This window comes from Erinaceus europaeus, chromosome 7 (genome assembly GCF_950295315.1).
Source record: "Erinaceus europaeus chromosome 7, mEriEur2.1, whole genome shotgun sequence".
Classification (NCBI taxonomy): domain Eukaryota; kingdom Metazoa; phylum Chordata; class Mammalia; order Eulipotyphla; family Erinaceidae; genus Erinaceus; species Erinaceus europaeus.
The window spans coordinates 81268827-81290408 of record NC_080168.1 but is presented as its reverse complement, the minus strand read 5'-3'; the positions used below and the strand labels follow the sequence as shown (position 1 = coordinate 81290408).

The following is a 21582-nucleotide window of genomic DNA, read 5'->3' as shown; positions in this document are numbered from 1 at the left end:
TCAGAATGTTTTGCTTCTTGCCTTTCCTTCCGGGTTCTTGGGGGTGAACAAGTAAACTTATTTCTAACAAATGGAAGCCTTGTGTTCAGAAGATTGGTAGGGCAAATGCTATTTTTTTGGTCTTCAGAACCTTTTTATTTATCATCTAACCAATAGAGCAAGCTAAATTCACTTTAAAGGCCCACCTCATTACAACACAACAGGTTAAAACCTGAACATAGGACTGAGGTTAGTCTGTCCTCCGAGTTGACCAAACAAGTGTTTACACACAGGTGACCCATTAAAAACTGATTAAGCAGTGGTCTGGGAGGTGGCGCAGAGGTAAAGCTTTGGACTCTCAAGCATGAGGTCATGAGTTCAACCCCCAGCAGCATATGTGCCAGAGTGACGTCTGACTCTCTATTTTCCTATCTTTCTCATAAATAAATAAAATCTTTAAAAAAAAACAACTGACTAAGCGTGCTGCACCACCTGCCTAGAGTCTTCATAGAGTCTGGTGGAGCAAATGCTATTTAAAGCAGAAAAAAACTTATTAATGGGGGGCCAGGTTAAGCGCACGTGGCGCAAAGCACAAGGACCGGCATAAGGATCCCGGTTTGAGCCCCCAGCTCCCCACCTGCAGGGGGGTCACTTCACTGGCGGGGAAGCAGGTCTGCAGGTGCCTATCTTCTTTCCCCCTCTGTCGCAATTTCTCTCTGTCCTATCCAATAACAGCAATGACAACAATAACAAGGGTAACAAGGGCAACAAAATGGGAAAAATGGCCTCCAGGAGTAGTGGATTCATAGTGTAGGCACCAAGCCCCAGAGATAACCCTGGAGACAAAAAAAAAAAAAAAAACCCAAACGTAGTAACAAATAATTACATGTATTTTTATATTAAGAAAAAAAAAGTGGGGAGAATATGGGAATGTTATGCATGTTCAAACTATTGTATTTACTGTTGAATGTAAAACATTAATTCCCCAAAATTAATTAATTAAAATTACTTAATTTTAATTAAATAAATTTAAAAAAAAGAAAAGGAAAAAAAAAGGCAGACAGGGAGGGGGAGGTAGATAGCATAATGGTTATGCAAAGAGACTCTCATGCCTGAGGCTCCAAAGTTCCAGGTTCAATTCCCCCACACCACTATAAGCCAGAGCTGAGTAGAGTTCGGGGGGGTGGGGGTGGGGGGGGAAAGGAAGTCTATTCACATAAAAAAAAATTAAAAAGAAAGGAACCAATATTAATGCTGGGGAGACAACAAAATGGTTATGCAAGTGACTTTCATGGCTGAGACTCTGAATATAAGGCATAATAATGGTATGTAAAGAGACTCTCAAGTCTGAGGCTACCAGGTCACAAGGTTAAATCTCCTGCACCACCATAATGCAAAGATGAGCTCTGTTAGGAAAGTTTAAAAAAAAAAAAAAAAGGAATGCAGGCAGGCGCAATGTCTAGGGCAATACATAAAGTCCCAAGTCAAAACCCTAACATCACATCTGAGTTATGCTTCATTCTCTCTCTCAATAAAACCATTTTGAAGAAGAAAAACAAAAAAACACTTTTTTCTCTATATAGAAGCAGAGCACATAAAAAAGTATTTTTAAAAAGTATTTCTTTATTATCTTTATTTATTTATTGGATAGAGACAGCCAGAAATTGAAAGGAGGAGACAGAGAGGGAGAAAATCAGAGAGATACTTGCAGCCCTGCTTTACTACTTGTGAAGCTTTTCCCCTGCAGGTGGGGACCAGGGGCTTGAACCTGGGGCCTTGCACAAGGTAACATATGTGCTCAACCAGGTATAAACAGAACTTTTCTATCAGTAGGTGACATACCTTTACTTGTGGCAGACCCATCTTTAATTTTTTGTTTCAGTGACCGCAACACATTTTGTACTTGTTCAAAAATAAAATCTATTTTTCCATCATCTTCCAGTTTCATCCAGAAAGTTTTTGCATCACCTGAAAGAAAAATAATTGAGCAGTGTAGAAATTCACTAGTTTTTCCAAAACACATGACAGAAAACCTACTTGATTTCTATATGAATTCAAGATTTAATAGGTCTATTACTTTCCTTAAGGAAAAATATTTTAGCCATTAATTCCTTAAGATATTTAGATACTGAGAACATGAGCTAAGCATCTCACTTATTTCTGCAAATTGAAAAACATGTTGAAAACTTTAGTGACACTTGACTTTCTTTTTTTTATATTTATTTTCCCTTCTGTTGCCCTTTTTTTTATTGTTGTTGTTGGATAGGACAGAGAGAAATGGAGAGAGGAGAGAAAGATAGACACCTGCAGACCTGCTTCATCACCTGTGAAGCGACTCCCCTGCAGGTGGGGAGCCGGGGGCTCAAACTTGGATCCTTATCCTGGTCCTTGCTTTTGTGCCATGTGCACTTAATAGTGACACTATTTCTTGACTAGAAAACTGAAGAATGACTATTTCTACCAACTGGCTGGTAGAAGGCATAAGTATACATGCCCCCACCCTTTGAAATCTGAGGAATTTAAGTTCCACTAAGCATAGAAATAGATGGCCTTAGAATAAAACATCTCAAAATTACTAAAACAAAAATCTAACAACATTTTTAAATGTTTTACATTAACTTTTATTTTTTTGTTGTTGCCCTTGTTTTTATTGTTGTAGTTATTATTGTTGTTGGTGATGTTGTAGTTGTTGGATAGAGAAATGGAGAGAGATGGGAAAGACAGAGAGGAAGAAAGAAAGAGAGACACCTACAGATGTTTCACCACCCGTAAAGCGACTCCCCTGCAGGTGAGGAGCCGGGGGCTGGAACTGGGATACTCACTCCAGTGAGTATCCTTGCGCTTCGCACCATGTGCGTTTAAACCACTGTGCTGCCGCCATCCCCACACACATTAATTTTTAATAACACAGAACAAAATGTTTATCTTTCACAAGTCATATATATGAGCCTATATCAAACAGGCCATGGCCGGTGCGCCGCTATGTTCCATCACTGGGGAGCCAGAGACGACCCGAACTGCCCCTGCGGCTACAGACAGACTATGACCCACATAGTCAACGACTGCCACCTCTCCAGATTCAAAGGAGGTCTCAAAACTTTACATCAGGCTCAACCTGATGCTGTTGACTGGCTACGGAAGAAGGGCAAACGCTAAGAAGAAGAAGAATGCCTAGCAAGTTAAGTCAGCCCCTTAGTCAATACCTTTTAAGAAATGTAATCCTTTCAAAGATGAAAACAAAAATATGATGAGGCAAAAAAATAAAATGGCAAAACTTAAATATCATACTTGGATCATGCTTAAAAGTGACAAATGTTTAATTATTAGAGCCTTTTATTACACTTTAGGAGCTACATTTAAGAAGCTACTAGGAGGATTTAAGTAGAGAGCTCAATAAATATTTTAAAATATAATATATATAGTAAAATATATATGTTATTTAATAAAGATTAAATCCAAAACCTCTGCATTTGGCAATAAAATGAAAATCTTTGTAAGTGGCTTAGGCTGGGCCTGGGGAATAGTGCAACCAGTTGAGTGTACATTATCATGTGCAAGGGCCCAGATTCAAGCTCTAGCTCCCCATCTGCAAGGGAGAAGCTTCATGAACAGTAAAGCAGTGCTGCAGGTGTTGTTCCCCTCCCGACGCCAATTCCTTTGTCTTAATAAAAGAGAAAGGAAGTTAAAAAAAAAAAAAAGGCCACTGGGAGCAGGCAGGGATGAAGCCCCAGCCAGCCATAACCCTGATGGCAATAATAAGAAAAGAGGCTTAGGCCTCAGAGTCCTAGCTCTTCCTGGCAAAATCACCTTAACCAAAGGGGACCACTAACTAATTAGGGTTACTGTGACTACAACAGTCTCAGGAGAGACTGTTTCCCTGCTTACACTCTGGTCTGCTTTGCGCTGCACAAGACTAAGTTTACTTTTAATTCTCTTTATAAAATTCACACAACTTTCCAGCTATTAGAATAAATGCAATGTAAGAGAAAAAGAGATGTCAGTTAGGTGCTATGACATAGAAGGCCTGTGTGCCACACTAAGCAATTTCTTTTTTTTTTTTAATTTATTATCTTTATTTTATTTATTCAATAGAGACAGCCAGAAATTGAGGGAAAGGGGGGTGATGGATAGGGAGAGAGACAGAGAGACACCTGCAGCCCTGCTTCACCACTTACAAAGCTTTCTTTTTCAGGTGGGGACTGGGGGCTCAAACCCAGATCCTTAGACATTGTAACATGTGCACTCAACCAGGTGCACCACCACCCAGCCCCAAGAATTTCATTTATATAAGAAAGGCTATTGGGAGTCTCTCAAGATTTTTAAATATTATTTATAATGTGGTGAGATTTCTTAGATCATCCAGTGGGAAGGAGGAGGCTGAGAGAGATTTCTAAGTTTCTTACTCGGGCAACCACGTGTCCAGTAATGGTATTCACTGGTGTGGGGAATAAAGGTAGAGGGGCAGTGAGAAATTCAAACAGGTGAATAATCTGGATACAAAGACTTCTGAGTAACAGCAGGTCTAGATATACAAATTATGAATTTAACTTCACACAAATACTTGCTGGAACCACAGAATATGTATATATATATATATATAGCAAGAAGAGGGTATTCTGTAGATTAACAACATAAACTTAAAGCAAAAAATACAACTGATTGTTATAAAGATAACTTACCGATATATAGCTGTCTTCAATCTTACTTGGAATAAGTCTTTATAAATAGGTAATGCTTAAAGCATGAAAAGGTAGGAAGAAGTGGATAAAGGATGTAAAGCAAAGAATGGTATGACAATAAGTTTTTAAAAAGACTCTCTTAGATGCATTTATATAATTAAGTAAATGTAGATATCCTTTTATATATAACACATTTAAAAGTATACAGTTCCCTTTTTAAATAATGCTATTTTCTCTCTAGTACTTTTTGTTTTTTATAAATTTTCTTTATTTCTTTATTTGTCCCTTTTTGTTGCCCTTGTTGTTTTATTGTTGTAGTTATTGATGTCATTGTTGGATAGGACAGAGAGAAATGGAGAGATGAGGGGAAGACAGAGAGGGGGAGAGAAAGACATACCTGCAGACCTGCTTCACCGCCTGTGAAGTGACTCCCCTGCAGGTGGGGAACCAGGGGCTTGAACCAGGATCCTTACACCGGTCCTTGCATTTTGTGACACGTGTGCTTAACCTGCTGCACTACCACTCAACTCCCTCTCTAGTACTTTTTAATCTTTGCTACATAGTCTTGCTTTTCTCATCCTCCTTGTCCTATAAAAAGGATATAAAGACTTGAGGTTAGGGGGCCAGGAGGTGGCGCACCAGTTAAGTGCACACATTACAGTGTGCAAGAGCCCGTGTTCTTTTATAAATAAATAATAAAAAAAAATGTGTTCAAGCCTCTAGTTCTCACCTGCAGGGGAGGAAGCTTCATGAGTGGTGGAGCAGGGCTACAGATGTCTGTCTCTTTCCCTCTCTCTATCTTCCCCTCCCCTCTCAATTTCTGTCTCTATCCAATAATAAGTAAAGATATTAAAAAATAGGTAATGCTGGGAGTCGGGCGGTAGCGCAGTGGGTTAAGCGCAGGTGGCGCAAAGCACAAGGACCTGCCTAAGGACCGGCCTAAGGATCCCGGTTCGAAGCCCGGCTCCCCACCTGCAGGGGAGTCGCTTCACAGGTGGTGAAGCAGGTCTGCAGGTGTCTGTCTTTCTCTCCTCCTCTCTGTCTTCCCCTCCTCTCTCCATTTCTCTCTGTCCTATCCAACAACGACAACAACAACAATAATAACTACAACAATAAAACAACAAGGGCAACAAAAGGGAATAAATAAATAAAATAAATATTTAAAAAAAAAATAGGTAATGCTTATCAAAAACAATGATCTAAGTTCATTTACTAGATGAAAATTTATGAAGCACTTAAATACACTGACAATGACCTGGGTATGTAAATATAATCCTTGGGAGTGTGGCATCTTTTTAAAAATATTTATTTACTTATTTATTTATTTCCTTCTGTTGCCCTTGTTTTATTGTTGTAGTTATTATTGTTGTTGTGGGATAGGACAGAGAGAAATGTAGAGAGGAGGGGAAGACAAAGAGGGGGAAAGAGAGACACCTGCAGACCTGCTTCAACTGTTTCACCGCTTGTGAAGCGACTCCCCTGCAGGTGGGGAGCCCAGGGCTCGAACCAGGATCTTTATGCTAGGCCTTGAGTTTTTGCACCACGTGCGCTTATCCCATTGCACCACCTCTGGACTCCCTATAGATCTTTTCTTTTTTTTAGCTGGTCTGTAACAGTGAGTCCCTGGTGAAAAGAAAAATAAACTAGCTTGATGTAGTGTATTCTCTGAAAGAAAGTGCCACACTCCTAAGGATTATATAAATGCATCTACAAGAGTCTTTTTAAAAACTTAGTCACACCATTCTTTGCTTTACATCCTTTATCCAATTCTTCCTACCTTTTCATGCTTTAAGCATTACCTATTTACAAAGACTTATTCCAAGTAAGACTGAAGACAGCTATATATCAGTAAGTTATCTTTATTAACAATCAGTTGTATTTTTTGCTTTAAGTTTATGCTTTCAGAGAATACATGGAAAGAAAGAGACAGGCAGAGAAGAGACATCACAACACCAAAGCTTCCTCCAGTGCAGCAAGTACTGAGCTCAAATCTGAATCACACACAAGGCAAAGCAGGCATACTTTCATGTGAGCGGCGAGGCGGTTCAAATCTTTATTCCTCCAAATGCCCCAGAGTAGGGTGGTAGCACACCTGGTTAAGCCATAAGGCGCCAACTGCAAGGGCTGGCGTCAGCCTCCTGGTCCACACATGCTCCTCAAGGCCGGAAACCAGAAGCCCCAAGTCAGAAAACAAGTGGCTTGACAATGCCATACATGGTTAGGAAAGGGGTGGAGAAAGGTAAAAGGGGGCTGAGAAAGGTAGGGACTTCCTTAACAACTGTTGCTAGGGGCTTAACTGGTAGGATTAATAATATACTATGGGGAAATAGGGAGGAGACCTTAAGTCATTTGTTAGACAAATCAGAAGATTGTTATGTAGATAATAAAAGGGCAGGCCATAGGATTAAGGAATGCAGGGTGGAGCAGGGGTAGCTGGCTTAATGTTTTAAGGAATGCCGGGCTCCTGGAGGCAAAAAATGCAGGGTTTCTGGAGACAGAGAGTAGCTGACAGGGAAGTGAACACTGGGATCTGTATTTTCTCCCCAGCTCTACCTGACAAGAAGGAGTCTGACAGGGAGATTCGTTTCCTCAATTACCTATTTCTCAATGGGAAAAGCCTCACCACGCTCAACCTGGTTCTCACAGTATTCCCAGAAGACAGTGAATACAACAGCAAACTATTCTTAATATACTGAGACATAACTTTTTTTTTCCTCCCTCTATCATTGTTATCTGATGATAAACAAGCATCGGTGAGTTAAAGTGGTGAAGACCTGCAGACCTGCAGGTGCCTATCTTTCTCTCCCCCTCTCTGTCTTCCCCTCCGCTCTCCATTTCTTTCTGTCCTATCCAACAACAACAATATCAATAACATCAGCAACAATAAAAACAAGGGCAACAAAAGGAAAAAAAAAGCTTATTAAACACTGATTTAATAGTTGAGGCAAACAATCATATGTCAGGAAATTGTGAGGAGCCTCACAAAGCACCCTGCATTTTTCTGCCTCCTGGAGCCTGGCATCCTTAAAACATTAAGCCAGCTCCCCCTGCATTCCTGATAATATGGCCTATCTACATAATCATTTTTTTGCCTGAAAGATCCCCACCCATTCCATTCCTTTGATCTATCTTCTTTCTATCCTCAAGACCCTCCCTGCTTGCAGGGTATTATTAATCCTACCAGTTAAAACCCTCGCAACAGTTGCTAAGGAAGTTCCTACCTTTTCAGCCCCTTTTGCCTTTCTCTGCCCCCTTCCTAGCCATTTCGTTTCCAACTTGCCACTTCCGGGTCTGCCCTTTAAAAGCCTTGGCTCGCTGATCAATAAAGAACTGCATTGCCTCACTGCCACAAGTCTGTTCCTGAGTGAGTAGCAGCCTAGGCTGGCTCCGGTCAAGTTCTCTCCAACCCAGAGAGTAAGTGCCTGGGAAGAGGCACCCTCACACTAGCCCGGCAACCATAAAGATCGTGAAAATAGTTGGCTACAAGAGAACACTAAATTCTTTCTAATTTAGAAAAGTCACTTGCAGTAGAAACCTTTAAAATGTCATAATTCAACTCCGTTAAGTATATTCAATCTTTTAAATAAAATTTAACAATAGTTTTCAACCTACCACTTTTTTCTCCCATCTTTTGGTGTCGTTTATGAACATAAAATTCTTCAATATTAATTTATCAAAGAACTGAATGACTCTGATTGGAGAATATATGTGTGAATCCAACTGCAGCATCTATGAAAGCTGTAGTGCTCAGAGAAAATACATCACCGATACCATTAAACACCCAGTATTCTTTGATGAGTTTTCAAATAGGAACTGTGGCTGACGAAACTTTCAGAAATGATTATTTGTCCAAACTGTAAGATGTCCATGTATCTTCATCAAGTATTTATAGCTGTATGAGATCATTGATAGTATCTTTTTGAAAATAAATAAATCAACTTCATCTTTTGGTCCATAAGTACATGAAATATTCTGTAAGGAAAACAGCAAAGAATGGTATGTATTTGTATAGAATGAAATATATAAGAAAATGAGATTGTTATAACCATTGCACTTTTAAAATGAAAAATACTTAAAACTAAAGTAAAATGAAACACTTATTATTAAATATTATGAGAATTAAGACTTAAGACAGTGCTTGTCTCATACAAAACTCTCAATAAATGGTTGTAAATATTATTTGATATACAGACTTAAATTTTTTGGATTTCAGCAAATATAATTTTCATTAACTTTATTGATAGCATATGCAGCAATCTCCAGCAGCAATTTCCAGCATGTAACATATTTTCTCTAATATGATTTTTAAATGTCGGTATAATGTACTTTATATATTAAAGATATACCATTGGACATTACTGGATCTATTTTTTTCTTATAATAAAAATGTTGGAATACACTTTATAAAATCTGATTATTTTAATACAGACACTTGGAGGAGGAATAAATTGGTCACAACTACCTCAAGATGTTAATGCATGGGGGTTGAAGAAATAGCATAATGGTTCTGCAAAATGTTTTCATGCCTGAGGCTCCAAGGTCCCAGGTTCAATCCCCAGCTCTACTATAATCCAGAATTGAGTAGTGTTCTAGTCTTTCTCTCTGCATCTCTTTCTTATTAAAATAGAATAAAACAAATGTTTAAAAAGATGCTAAGATATGACAAATTCTGCTTCCATTATTATACCAGACCTACAGAAATGTTTTAAGATTTTTTTAAAAACTAATAATATATAGTTACACTAAAAAAAAGAAAAAGAATTCTCTATGGACTGAGTTTATGTGTCCTCTTTAGGGAAAGGAAATAGGTAGGAAGCTCGCCAGATAATGTCAGCCATCATCACAACATGGCTAAAGGAGGAGCAAAATCCTCTCTTAAGAGAGGAGTGCATAACCAAGTCATCAACCATCTGGGAAAAACTACATCACAGAAGAGACTTAAGGCCAACAAACTAATGAACTTACACACTTAAGATAAAAATTCACAGCATCCTGAAATAAATTTGTTATTGTTTTTAATATCCTCAAAGAGTTAAAGAAGAAATTCTCATTCATGAATGAACATGCAATTTAGAAAATAACAATTTAGGCATTTTGTATATAAAAACATTTGGGGGGGCTGGGTGGTGGTATCCCAGGTTAAGCACACATGCTACAATGCTCAAGGACCCAGGTTTGAGCCCCCAGTCCCCACCTGCAAGGGGAAAGCTTTGCAAGTGGTGAAGCAGTGCTGCAGGTGTCTCTATCCTTCTCTATCACTTCTTTCCCTCTTGATTTCTGGCTGTCTCTATCCAATAAGTAAATAACAAAAAAAAAAAAAAAAAGGTTTATTTAAAAACATTTGGCGAAGGTCCAGGAGGTGGCACAGTGGAGAAAGCATTGGCTTCTTAAGTATGAGGTCAATCCCCAGAAGCACATGTATCACAGTGATGTCTGTTCGTTCTCTACTCTTTTTCATAAATAAAAATTTTAAAAACAACAGCAACAAAAAGGAAAAGTTAATCTAAAAACATTTGGCGAATAAACTCAATAAACTACAGGAGCCGGGCGGTGGCACACCAGGTAAGCACACAAGGATCCCAGTTGGAGCCCAGCCCCCCACCTGTAGGAGGGTCACTTCACAAGCAGTGAAGCAGATCTGCAGGTGTCTGTCCTCTCTCCCTATCTTCCCCTTCTCTCTCAGTTTCTCTGTCCTATCCAAAATATCAAAAACAAACAAACAAAAAAAAATGGCCGCAGAAGCAACAGATTAATAGTGTAGGCACTGAGCCCCATCGATAATCCTGGAGACAAGAAAAAAGAAAACTCAATAAATCACAGATTTAGAATAAACTGAATAGATAGCAAAGCAAATGTAGAAAGACCCAGTTTGGTAATCTGGAAGACTGAATTGAGATGTACAGTTAGAACACAGAATAAGAAATAGAAAGGGAGAATGGAGGAAGACTACATAATGCTTATACAAAGAAACCCTGACACCTGAGTTTCCAAAGGCTCAGGTTCAATCTCTGCACCACTATAAACCAGAGCTGAGCAGTGCTTTGAGGGGAAAAAAGAAGGAGAGAGAGAGAGAAAGAAAGAAAGAAAGAAAGGAAGAAAGAGAGAAAGGGAGATAGATAAAACAGAGAATGGAGAGGTAAAAATAACCAAGAATTTCTTAGAACTGGAAACACATTTTATTAGAGGGGCCATCCCCTGAAGGCTAAGAATTAAATAACAACTCTAGAGTCTCAAGGATATGAGAGCCCACTGTTCTTTTAAATCTCAGATAAAGATAGACAGATGAGAGAATTTATTACAGAAATATTCACAAAGTTTAATATTCAAACAGTTATCAATTTAAAATTCTAACTGATAAATGGAATAATTATCTCAGCTGCAGAAAAACTACAGTCATTTCAATAAAAATGAACAACTTTGCCTGGGCAGCAACACAACTCAGCTGAGAGCATGTTACCATATGTAAGGACCCAGGTTCAAGCTCCAAGTCCCCAACTGCAGGGTTGAAGCTTCCTTAATAGTGAAGCAGTGATGCATGTCTCTCTCTTTATCTCCTCCTTTCCCTTCTCAATTTCTCTCTATCCTATCAAATTAAAAAAAAAAAAAGAGAGAAAAGGAAGGAAGGAGGGTTAACTGCTAGAAGCAGTGGATTTATTGTGCAGACACTGGTGGCAAAAAAAAAAAAAACTATTGGTGGTGGTAAGGGAAGGCACTTAGGTTAGAAATAAAACAAAACCTTTATATATATATATATATAATTCAATAGGACAGAGAGAAACTGAGAGGGGAAACGGAGTGAGAAAGACATCTGTAGACCAGCTTCACTGCTTGTGAAGTATCCCCCTCGCAGGTGGGGAGTGGGGGCTCAAACCAGGCTCTTGCACATGGTATGTGCACTTAACTGGGTGCATCCGGCCTCATAACACTTTTTTAATATGATAAAGACTTAAAAACCTAACAACAGAGGGCTGGGTAGTGGCACAATCAGTTGAGTGCATACATTCCTGTTCAAGGACAGGGTCCTGGGTTCGAGTGGTTGCTCCCAACTTACAGGAGGGAAGCTTCAGAATACACTAAAGCAGTGCTACAGGTGTCTCTTTTTCTATCCCCCTATCTATCTCCCTGTCCCCTCTCCATCTGTCTTAATTAAAAAAAAAAAAAAGGAAAAATGGCTGCTAGGAGTGAATTCACCCTGCAGGAAGTGAACCCTGTCAATAACCCTGGTGGCAATAAAAACAAAAACATAGGGGGGCAGGTTAAGCACACATGGCACAAAGCACAAGGGTTGGCATAAGCCCCCAGCTCCCCACCTGCACGTGGTCACTTCACAAGCGGTGAAGCAGGTCTGCAGGTGTCTATCTTTCTCTTCCCCTGTCTTATTCAACAACAAACAACGATAAACAACAAGGGCAACAAAAGGGAAAAAATAGCCTCCAGGAGCAGTGGATTCCTAGTGCAGGCACAGATCCCCAGCAATAACCCTGGAGGAAAAAAACAACAACAATAAAAAAAACCACCAACCTAGCAACAAATATTATATAGTCAATAATGAAACATTGAAAGTATTTTTAAAAAATTTTTATATTTATTTTCCCTTTTGTTGGCCTTGTTTTTCATTATTGTAGTAGTTATTATTGTTGTTACTGATGTCGTTGTTAGATTGGACAGAGAGAAATGGAGAGAGGAGGGGAAGACAGAGAGGGGGAGAGAAAGACAGACACCTGCAGACCTGCCTCACGGCTTTTGAAGTGACTCCTCTGCAGGTGGGGAGCCAGAGGCTTGAACCGGGATCCTTAAGCCGCTCCTTGCACTTCGCATCATGTGTGCTTAACCCTCTGCGCTACCCATCTACAATGTGCAAGGACACCAGGGTTTGAGCAGTCCCCATCTTCTGGGGAGGCTTTGCAAGTGGTGAAACAGTGTTGCAGGTGTCTCTATATTTCCTACTTTATTACCCCCTTCCCTCTCAATTTCTGCCTGTCTCTAGACAATGAATAAAGATTATAAAGAGATAAAATAAAAAGTATTTATTAAAGTCAGACAGAGGACAAGAACACTTGTCACATCTGCACCTGCTCTGTATTTTAGTTTTAGAGAGGAAAATCTATAGGATAAACAAAAACTAACAAAAACAAAGTGGAGAAAATATAATACAATTTAAGTAACAGATAGTCAAGGAATGACGATGGGAGAATTGCACTGCAGTTTATGGAACAGACACCAAAAAGGGTCTATAGGTTCAATCCCTGGGACCACCTTAGCCAGAGCTGTGAAGTTATGGTTTAGTAATATATTTGGGGGGGAGGGCTGGAGGAAGAAAGTGAAAGGGGCCAGGTCAATCAATGTGGTGGGGGCTAGGCTCAAACTTGGGTCACACACCTGGCAAAGTAGCACACTATCCAAGTGAGACCAGATCTATAAAAAAAAAGTGAGGAGGCAGGTGGTGGTACATCTAGTTAAATGCTTACATTAAAATCCACAAAGACCCGGGTTCAAGCCCTGGTCCCCATCTGCAGGGGGAATGTTTCACAAATGGGGAAGCAGGGCTGCAGGTGTTTCTCTGCTTCTTTCTCTCTCTACCTCCCCATCCCTCCCAATTTCTCTCTGTCCTATCTAATAATAAATAAAGGTTAAAAAAAGATTTTAAAAAAGAAGTGAAAAGAAAACTACATAAAAAGGCAGCGACAGACACTGGAGTTTTTTTTAATTATGTAGATTATATAACATGAAAAACACATAAAGGGTGCCTTTGGTCATTAAGAATAAAACCAGGTGGTAGTGCAGTGGGTTAAGCGCAGGTGGAGCAAAGCACAAGGACAGGCATAAGGAGCCCGGTTAAAGCCCCTGGCTCCCCACCTGCAAGGGAATCGCTTCTGCAGGTGTCTATCCAATGTCATCCCAAAAAATTTTTAAACCGGTCCAGGTTAGTGGGGAGTTAACACAGAAGTTATGCAAAAAGACTTTCACGACTGAGGCTACTAAATTCCAGGTTCAGTTCCTAACTATACCAGTATCGCTCTCAACCATGAGTCAGACGCACTTATAAATACTTTTTAAGTACTGCAATTAATCTGACAAACGTGTGGGGTAAATTAGCAAACCTTTCTCCTAAAGGAGAAGCTAGAGGATGTCACATTGCGAGTGGCTGGCGTAGTGGGGGAGGGGAGACCAGGCAACCCAGTTTCAGAGTTTTAAATCATCCCATTCTATCTTCTCAAAGTTCTCTGTTCTCTGGTGTCAACTTATTAACATACAAAATTCACAGCGGGCTTCCACCTGGCGAAGAGCAGCCACACGCCCTTCGCTATAAGCACACGCAGACCTAGCGCAGGGCCCCGGTCGCCGCTCCAGGCAGGAGTGGAAGGGGGGAGGGAGGGGAGTGCGGGGGGCCGGGACCACCGGCTCGGGCGGCCTCGCGACTCCCGGGTCTCGGCCCGGCGTGCGGCGGAGCACCACTCACCGCTGCGTCTCGGCTCTCCTGCCCCGCTGCGCCTTCCGCGCCTCCCGCCCGACCAGAAGGCGGAGTTCAGGCACCTTTTCCCCGCCCGCCGACGCTCCGCCACGAGACTCCACCGGGGGCCGAAGGTGCCTTCAGACGGGCGGCCCTTCACCACCTACTAGACCTCACGGACCAGTAACCGCAGAACTTCGCCTCTACCGGGGAGGAAGCACAGCCCGGCCGACGACTAGGCCTAGCTAACCTGAGCCCCGCGAGGGAGGAGTCAGGCCCCGCCACTCCCCGCCCGCTCTGGCCCGGAGCCCATTGGCTGTACCCACACACACCTCCCCCCGCCTCACCCAACTCTCAGAGATCTCGAGCGCGTATTGCCCGCTACGCTGCGGCACGGGAGCGCGCTGCCTCCCCGATTGGCTGTCAGCGTTCTCGGGCTGTCTCGCGCTCTCTAGCGGGGCCAATGGGAATGTCCGCGGTCCAGAGATCGCCTTCGCTGGAGTGGTGGCGCAGCTGTTTCCTCCGGTAAGTGTTTGACTCCCATGTTGTGTGTGGCTGGGGGCTGAGAGGCTGGGCGACTGGAACCTTCCTTGGTGGCTCCAGGTGTGAAAGGGATCCTGCAGAAAGAAACTTGGCAATTTCTCACTTGCCTGGAAGGGAAAGGTCTCCCCGGCCTGAGTCTCCTCCCTGCCTGGAGGGAGTGATGGACTGTGGTCGTCATCTCAGGCTGTGGTTTGGTCGTCGTTGTGGGGGTGAGTGTCTGGGGTCCAGGGAGCTGTTGCGATCATCTTGCTCTTAGAAAGGTCCCGGCCGCCAGCGCCTCTTTATTGACAAAGGAGGTTGGCTCGTGGATCGCCTGACTGAGAAAGGGACAAGACGGGCAGTGGAGGGGGGCTGGGAGGTGTCTCGTCGCTGACTCCGGGTTCGACCTCGATGTCTTCCTTTTCTGTTGGCAGCGGGGAGGCTACCGGTGCTCTCTGTGGGCGGCCGTGACCCTCGGGCTGGGCGGGGCCGGGCCGGGCTGACGGGCGTGGAGCTCCGCGCCGGGCGGTTCTTTCACCTGTTCGGAGCCAGTATTCCTGAGAGGGGAAGAGGCGGTCTTTGCTGAACCCTGGAGGTGAAGCAGATTTAGTCTAATCTTGATTTTTCTGGTTATGACCTGTTGAAAACAGAAATACCCAGGTCTGTCGGCTTGTTTCGTCATGCGGGGTGTGGGGGGGAGCTCCCTAGGGCCTATGATGCTGCAGCCCGAGACCTCATGAACGGAATAGTGCATGTTCTATTGAGTGAGCTATATATTGGCCACTGAATTTTTCCCAAGACTTATTTATTTATTAATATGAAAGAGAGAATGCCACATGGGAACATGGTGCATGACACATACTGTGATGTCATTTACCCCGTCTCTCTCATCATTAAGCTTAAAAAAAAAAGTCCACAAGGAGCGTTGTAGTCTCGCAAAGCTCCGATGGCAGGGAGAAAAAAAAAAATATATATATATATATATATGAACAAAACTACCGCAGTTTATGGTATTCAGCTAATCAGTGAGACTGAATGCCTGAATCAAGAAAATGTCCTTTGTTAACCACAGAATGCGTGAAAGAAAAATAGGGCATTAGTTGGCTTATTTTACAATCTTTTTCATTCCTGCTGCTTAAACTGCCCTTTTTTGTGTGAGTGAACACCAGTAAAATTTGTCAAATTCTACTCAGTCATTTACATCTTTCTCAGCTTCTCCCCCACCCATCCCCTTCTTTCTAGAGCGTTACTCAGCTCTGATTGGTGGTGGTAGAGAATTGAATCTGGAGGTTTGGAGCCTCAGACCGGGAAGTCTTTTTGCATAACTGTTATGCTACCTCCCTGACTCCTCAGTCTTTTATATAGTAAGACCAACCCTTTTTGGTTAAAGTTGGAGTTGGGGAGACAAGCCTCAGGTTCTGAGGCCCAAGATTAAATTCCCCAGCACCACCATAAGCCAGAGCTGAGGAATGCTATGGTGTATCTATCTATCTATCTATCTATCATACAATTAAAAAAAAAAAAACCCTTTGAAAATTGGTTAAATATAGTTATCTTCTTAGTGACTCAGATTTAAAACTTATTTTTACCTCCTCCTTTGTCCAAGTATAAATAATTCCTACCTTTATTATGACTTTTCATCATTCTATTCTTGCTGTCACTTTGTGAAGACCCTTCCCTTTACTTTTTTTGAAAAACAAATTATGTTATTTTAATGAAAGAGAGAAAAAGAGGACTAGAGCACGACTCAGTTCTGGCATATGGTGGTGCTGGGGGTTGAACCTAGGGCCTCAGGGTCTCAGGCATGAAAGTCTTTTATACATTCTGATGTCAGCCTGACCTCTCCTTTACTTAAAATGTTATACCTACAATTAGATTCTTGTCAAAATTTACACTCCAGGGTCAGGCAGTGGCATACTTGGTTGATTGGAGGACCTACCATGTTTAAGTACCTGATCCCTACCTTCTGGGGAAAAGTGTCTCAGGTATCTCTCTCTCAACTTCTTTTTTTTTTTTTTTTTTCCCCACACAATTCCCACCGCCCAATCTCCATATCCCACCCCTCCCCCGATAGCTTTCCCATTCTCTATCCCTCTGGGTCTCTCTCAACTTCTGTCTCTATCCAGAATAAATAAATATTTTAAAAGTTGAAAATATTCACACTCTAATGAAAGTTCATGCCACTTGGAATTTATTAGCATACAAGTTTGGTCACTGTGAAAAGAACTGAAAAATAATTATAGCTAAATAAAAATAATTAAGAGGTTTTTATTTAGTGTTGTTTTGGTTTTTTTTTTCCCCTATGTAAAAGTAAGGGCTGATAAGGTGATTTTATTTACAATTAGAGACAGAAATTGAGAGGGGAGGGAAAAATAGGGAGAAAGAGAGATACCTGCAGCCCTACTTCACCACTCATGAAGCTTCCCACCTGCAGGTGGGGGTCAGGGGCTTGAACCCTGGTCCTCCAATAGTGTAATGGGAGCACTTAACCAGGTGCACCACCGCCTGGCCCCCTGGGAAGGTAATTTTGATGCATAGTTGTTTGGTGCCCAAGTTCCTCTCATGGTCATCATGCAGCTCCCTCTTGTGGCAGAAGGCTTCACATCCTGCATATACTTTAATTACAGGCTGAAATGTAGAGGGCACAAATGTTTTCATTATAGTCGGAGTAGGATTTTATTCCATACCTTAATTATTTATTTTTTTTACCAGAACACTGCTATCTTCCCCACCTCATACCTTAATTATTCAAGTTATCTTTATATTGTCAGAAAAGTTTTTGATTGACATTATCATTATTTCTATTGTGATTTCATGAACTGTTGATCCTTTTGTTATGTTCCTGCAGATATATTTGGGAGGAAAAGGTATGTAGCTTGTGATGCTAAAATGCTATGTGTATGGCTTATAATGCCATTGGGAGACCAAAAGACTACTTTGTAACTTCCTTTTCCCTCAAAAAGAAATGATTCACACTAATCCAAATTATTTTCTTTTGAAAACTTCTGATGTCTAGCTCAACTTCTGCCATCTTGAATAATAGGTTTCATTCAGCCACAATCTAGTCTGACTCTATATTTAAATTCTTTGTTTATATTTACTTTGTTTCTCATAGTCCTTAAAAGGCAGGTCATCTTCCTGAGTCTGGTAACACATATTTTCCTGCAGTTAATATTGGATAAACGTTTATTCATTTGAAATATAGTTCATACTTAGAATAAAGAGCTGGAGGCTAGGGGAGACAGCAAATGCCATTCATTTCTGAGGCTCTGAGCTCCCAGGATCAATCTCTAGCACTACCATAAGCAAAGCTAAGTATTGCTGTGGTAAAATAAAATAAAAATAAGGAATGATAAGCCAGAGCTGAGCAGTGCTCTGGTGTTTCTCTCAGTCTCTCTCTCAAAATAAATAAATAAATAAATAAAATCGTTAAAAAAAAAGTAAATAAGGGGCTAAGTGGTGATCACACAAATTACCATGCACAAGAACCTGGGTCTGAGCCACCAGTCTCTACCTGCATTAGGAAGCTTTATAAGAGGTGAAGCAGTGTTTCAGTTGTCTCTCTCATTCCTTATCTTCCCCTTTCCTCTAAATTTCTCTTTCTATGCAAAATAAATAAATTTTAAATAAAATTAAATAAAAATTACTATAATTTGGAAAAAAAGTGAAAATAAGGAACTTAGTGGGAATGTCAGAAGTATACCTATCTTGTTTTACATGTAGAATTTGACTTTTGGTGCTAGGAAAGCTCCAGTGCTGTTATGTTCCTGTCTCTTTTTCCTCTCGTTCTTTCTTGTTCTATCAAATAGAGACAGAGGCAAAGAGAGAGTATTAAGAAACCTTGGCACCAAAGCTTCCTTCAGTGCAATGTGAGGTGAAATTGAACCTGAATCACACACATGGTGAAGCAGTGCACTATTTTTTCTGGCGCTGAATTTCTGTATCACCCATGTGAGACCCTTGCTTGACAAAAATAAAGAACAGGGGAGATAGCATAATAGTTATGCAAACACACTTTTATGCCTGAGGCTCCCAGGTCCTAAATTCAAACCCCAAGACCACCATAAGCCAGAACTGACCAGTGCTCTGGTAACAAATAAATAAATAAATATTAAAACATAATGTGTAAATTAATTGAGAAATATTTTGATGCCTGGAAAACATTCCACTTTGCCAAGTGTGTTACCCAGGTACAAGCCCAGCTTCTACTACATTGAAGGAAGCTTTGGTGCTGCGTTTTCTTTCTTTGTCTCTGAAATGGGTCAGCTCAGGGTAATGAGATTTACCATTGGGTAGTACATTCATCATTTATAATTTAACAATTAAAAAAAAATAGTGGCCCAGGAGGTATAGATCACTGGTTAGAACATATAATGTTTAAGTCCATGATTTTGGACTTAAAAAAGCATGAGGTCATGAGTTTGACCCCTGGCATCACATGTGCCAGAATGCTGCTCTGGTATTCCCTCTTTCTCTCTCATGTTAATAAATAAATTAAATGAAGAGGCACCAGGTGGTGGTGCACCCAATTAAGTGTACATCACCATGCCCAAGGACCATGCCCCTGCTTCCCACATGAAGGGGGTACACTTCACGAGTAGTTAAGCAGTTAACTAGTTAAGTCAATTTTTCTCTGTCCTATCAAATAAAACAGGAAAAAGAAAATACAGGAAAGTAATGGCCACCAGAAGCAGTGGATTAGTAGTGTAAGCACCGAGCCCCAGCAATAACCATAGTGACAATAAAAAAAATAAGTAAGTTAATAAAATAAAAAATGAATATATACATATATTTACATGTATAGTAAATATATAGAGACAACATGAACAAAGGACAAACTCATCAAGAAAAAGAGTGTACAAATGATTTACATGAAAATATTTAACTTGTAATTAAATATTTGAACAAGGCAATTTGTTGAAATGCCTCAAAAGATAAAAATTTTGAGCCCTTCTAAGAAATGTCTGTGGAAATGAAGTAAAATTTTTACCACTGTGTCATTTTTTATAAGTGAAAAAGGGTTGGGGAGACCGCATAATGCTTATGCAAAGAGACTTTCATGCCTTCAAGGTCCCAGGTTCAGTTCCCAGCACCACCATAAACCAGAGCTGAGATCTGATCTCTCTTTCTCCTCCTCTCTGTATCTTTCATTAAAATAAATAAAATACTTCTTTTAAAAATCCAATGGTAGAATCATGTTCTGTGCATAGTCAGTAACAACAATAATAATAACTACAACAATAAAAAAACAAGGGCAACATAAGGGAATAAATATTTAAAAAATTAAAACAAAAAACACACAAGATATTTACAAAAATCTTAACATAGGGGCCAGGAGATAGCTCATCTAATAGAGTGCACACTTCAGCATGCTGCTAGACTCCAGCTCAAGCCCCAGGCCACTACATGGGAGCACCATGCATGCACAAGGGAAGCTCATAAACTATGAACCGGTGTTAACAGTGTTTCTCCTCCTTCTCTCCTCCTGTCTCTCCTCTGTCTGGAAAAAAAGGGACAAAGTGTCCATAGGGATTAGTGGGATCTCACAGGCTTGAAGCCCCAGGGAAGCACTGGAAGAAAAACAAACCTATTATCTATTAGACCACAAAGAGAATATACTTTCAAAGAATAGAAAGTAAACGTCGGGAGCCAGGCAGTAGTGCAGCGGGTTAAGCAAAGGTGGCACAAAGCACAAGGACTGGTTTAAGGATCCCAGTTTGAGCCCCTGGCTTCCCACCTGCAGGGGAGTCACTTCATAGGCGATGAAGCAGGTCTGCAGGTGTCTGTCTTTCTCTCCCCCTCTCTGTCTTCCCCATCTCTCTGCATTTCTCTCTGGCCTATCCAACAATGATGACATCAATAATAGCAACAATAATAACTACAATAAGGGCAACAAAAGGGAATAAATAAATATTAAAAAGAAGAAGAAAGTAAACATCATCCAGACCACATGGAGAAACTAGAAAAATAGAGGGAGAAGGTCAAGATGAGGGACTCGACTGGAATGCTGGAGTTGCTTCTTTCTCAAAGGCATAACCTGCATCTGTAGTGAAGCAGTGCTCTCTAAAAAGAACAGACAATTGGAGTATCAATGTCCTCACAAGGAAAAGTGACAGACACCATCAGAAAGGTTAGGAGAGACTGAAACACAGTCCTTCTAGGAATAGTATCAGGGTATGGTGACCCAAGGTTGGAAGAAAAATCAAGGGCATATAATTCTCCCCCAGGGGAGTTAAAGGCCTGCTCCTGTGTTGGGTCCCCAGGCATCTGGGAATTGCACCAGAGAGGGGAACACACACTCATTGTAGTTTGGTAAAGTGAAGAATTTTCCTCTGAAGAACAATGGAACATAGGGGGCACAGATCCAAGATCTGAGCACAAAGAAAGTATACTGAAGAAAGGGTGGGGTGGCGCACCTGGTTGAGTGCACATGTTACAATGCGCAAGGATCTGGGTTCGTGCCCCCAGTCCCTACTTGCAGGGGGAAAGCTTTGCAAGTGGTGAAGCAGGGCTTTGGGTGTCTCTCTCCCTTTATCCTCTCAATTTTTTAAATCTATTTTTTACTGTCCAATAAGATGCCTGACATCTCCCCCTTTTTGTCTAATGGCCGTAGTATCAGGAATGCACGGTGCTTTGTGAGGCAGGGAGTCTGATAGGACAAGGCAGACCTTTGGGGTTACTACTGTCCCTCCTTGGTCAACCTCTCGGTAGAGAGAGACACTAACAGGATTGACACGCTCCTCAGGTTCAAACCCTGCCAAGCTCAACCACATCCTCACAATTTCCCCAACATCTCCCTCTTTCTAATGGCCATATTTAAATGGGTGAATGTCTGTAAAAGACTCTATTTCTGTCAGAGGAATACCAGTGTAGGGGTGAACAGAAACCTATGTCACGCAGGCATTTTTAAAAGAATACCAGTGTAGGGGTGAACAGAAACCTATGTCACGC

General features: G+C 41.1%; 2 protein-coding genes across 3 annotated transcripts in view; one reads left to right on the top strand and one right to left on the bottom strand.

Annotated features, from left to right (window-relative positions):
• SETDB2 (SET domain bifurcated histone lysine methyltransferase 2) overlaps window positions 1-14437 on the bottom strand; it is a 91529-nt gene extending 77092 nt beyond the window's left edge. Inside the window, exons 1-3 of the mRNA XM_060194869.1 lie at window positions 14119-14437; window positions 8271-8630; window positions 1822-1947 (exon numbers count right to left, since the gene is read on the bottom strand). Of these exons, the coding sequence (XP_060050852.1) occupies window positions 1822-1947; window positions 8271-8286 (142 nt within the window). The 5' untranslated portion in view covers window positions 8287-8630; window positions 14119-14437. The remainder of the gene's footprint in view (window positions 1-1821; window positions 1948-8270; window positions 8631-14118) is intronic.
• Window positions 14438-14555: 118 nt separating this feature from the next.
• Window positions 14556-21582, top strand: part of CAB39L (calcium binding protein 39 like) — a 109587-nt gene continuing 102560 nt past the window's right edge. Inside the window, exon 1 of one of the 2 annotated variants that reach the window (XM_060194865.1) lies at window positions 14556-14634. The gene's annotated coding sequence lies outside the window, so the exon portion shown is untranslated. Of the gene's footprint in view, window positions 14635-14701; window positions 14862-21582 lie in introns of those variants that run through there. The other variant, XM_016187317.2, reaches the window with a different exon arrangement.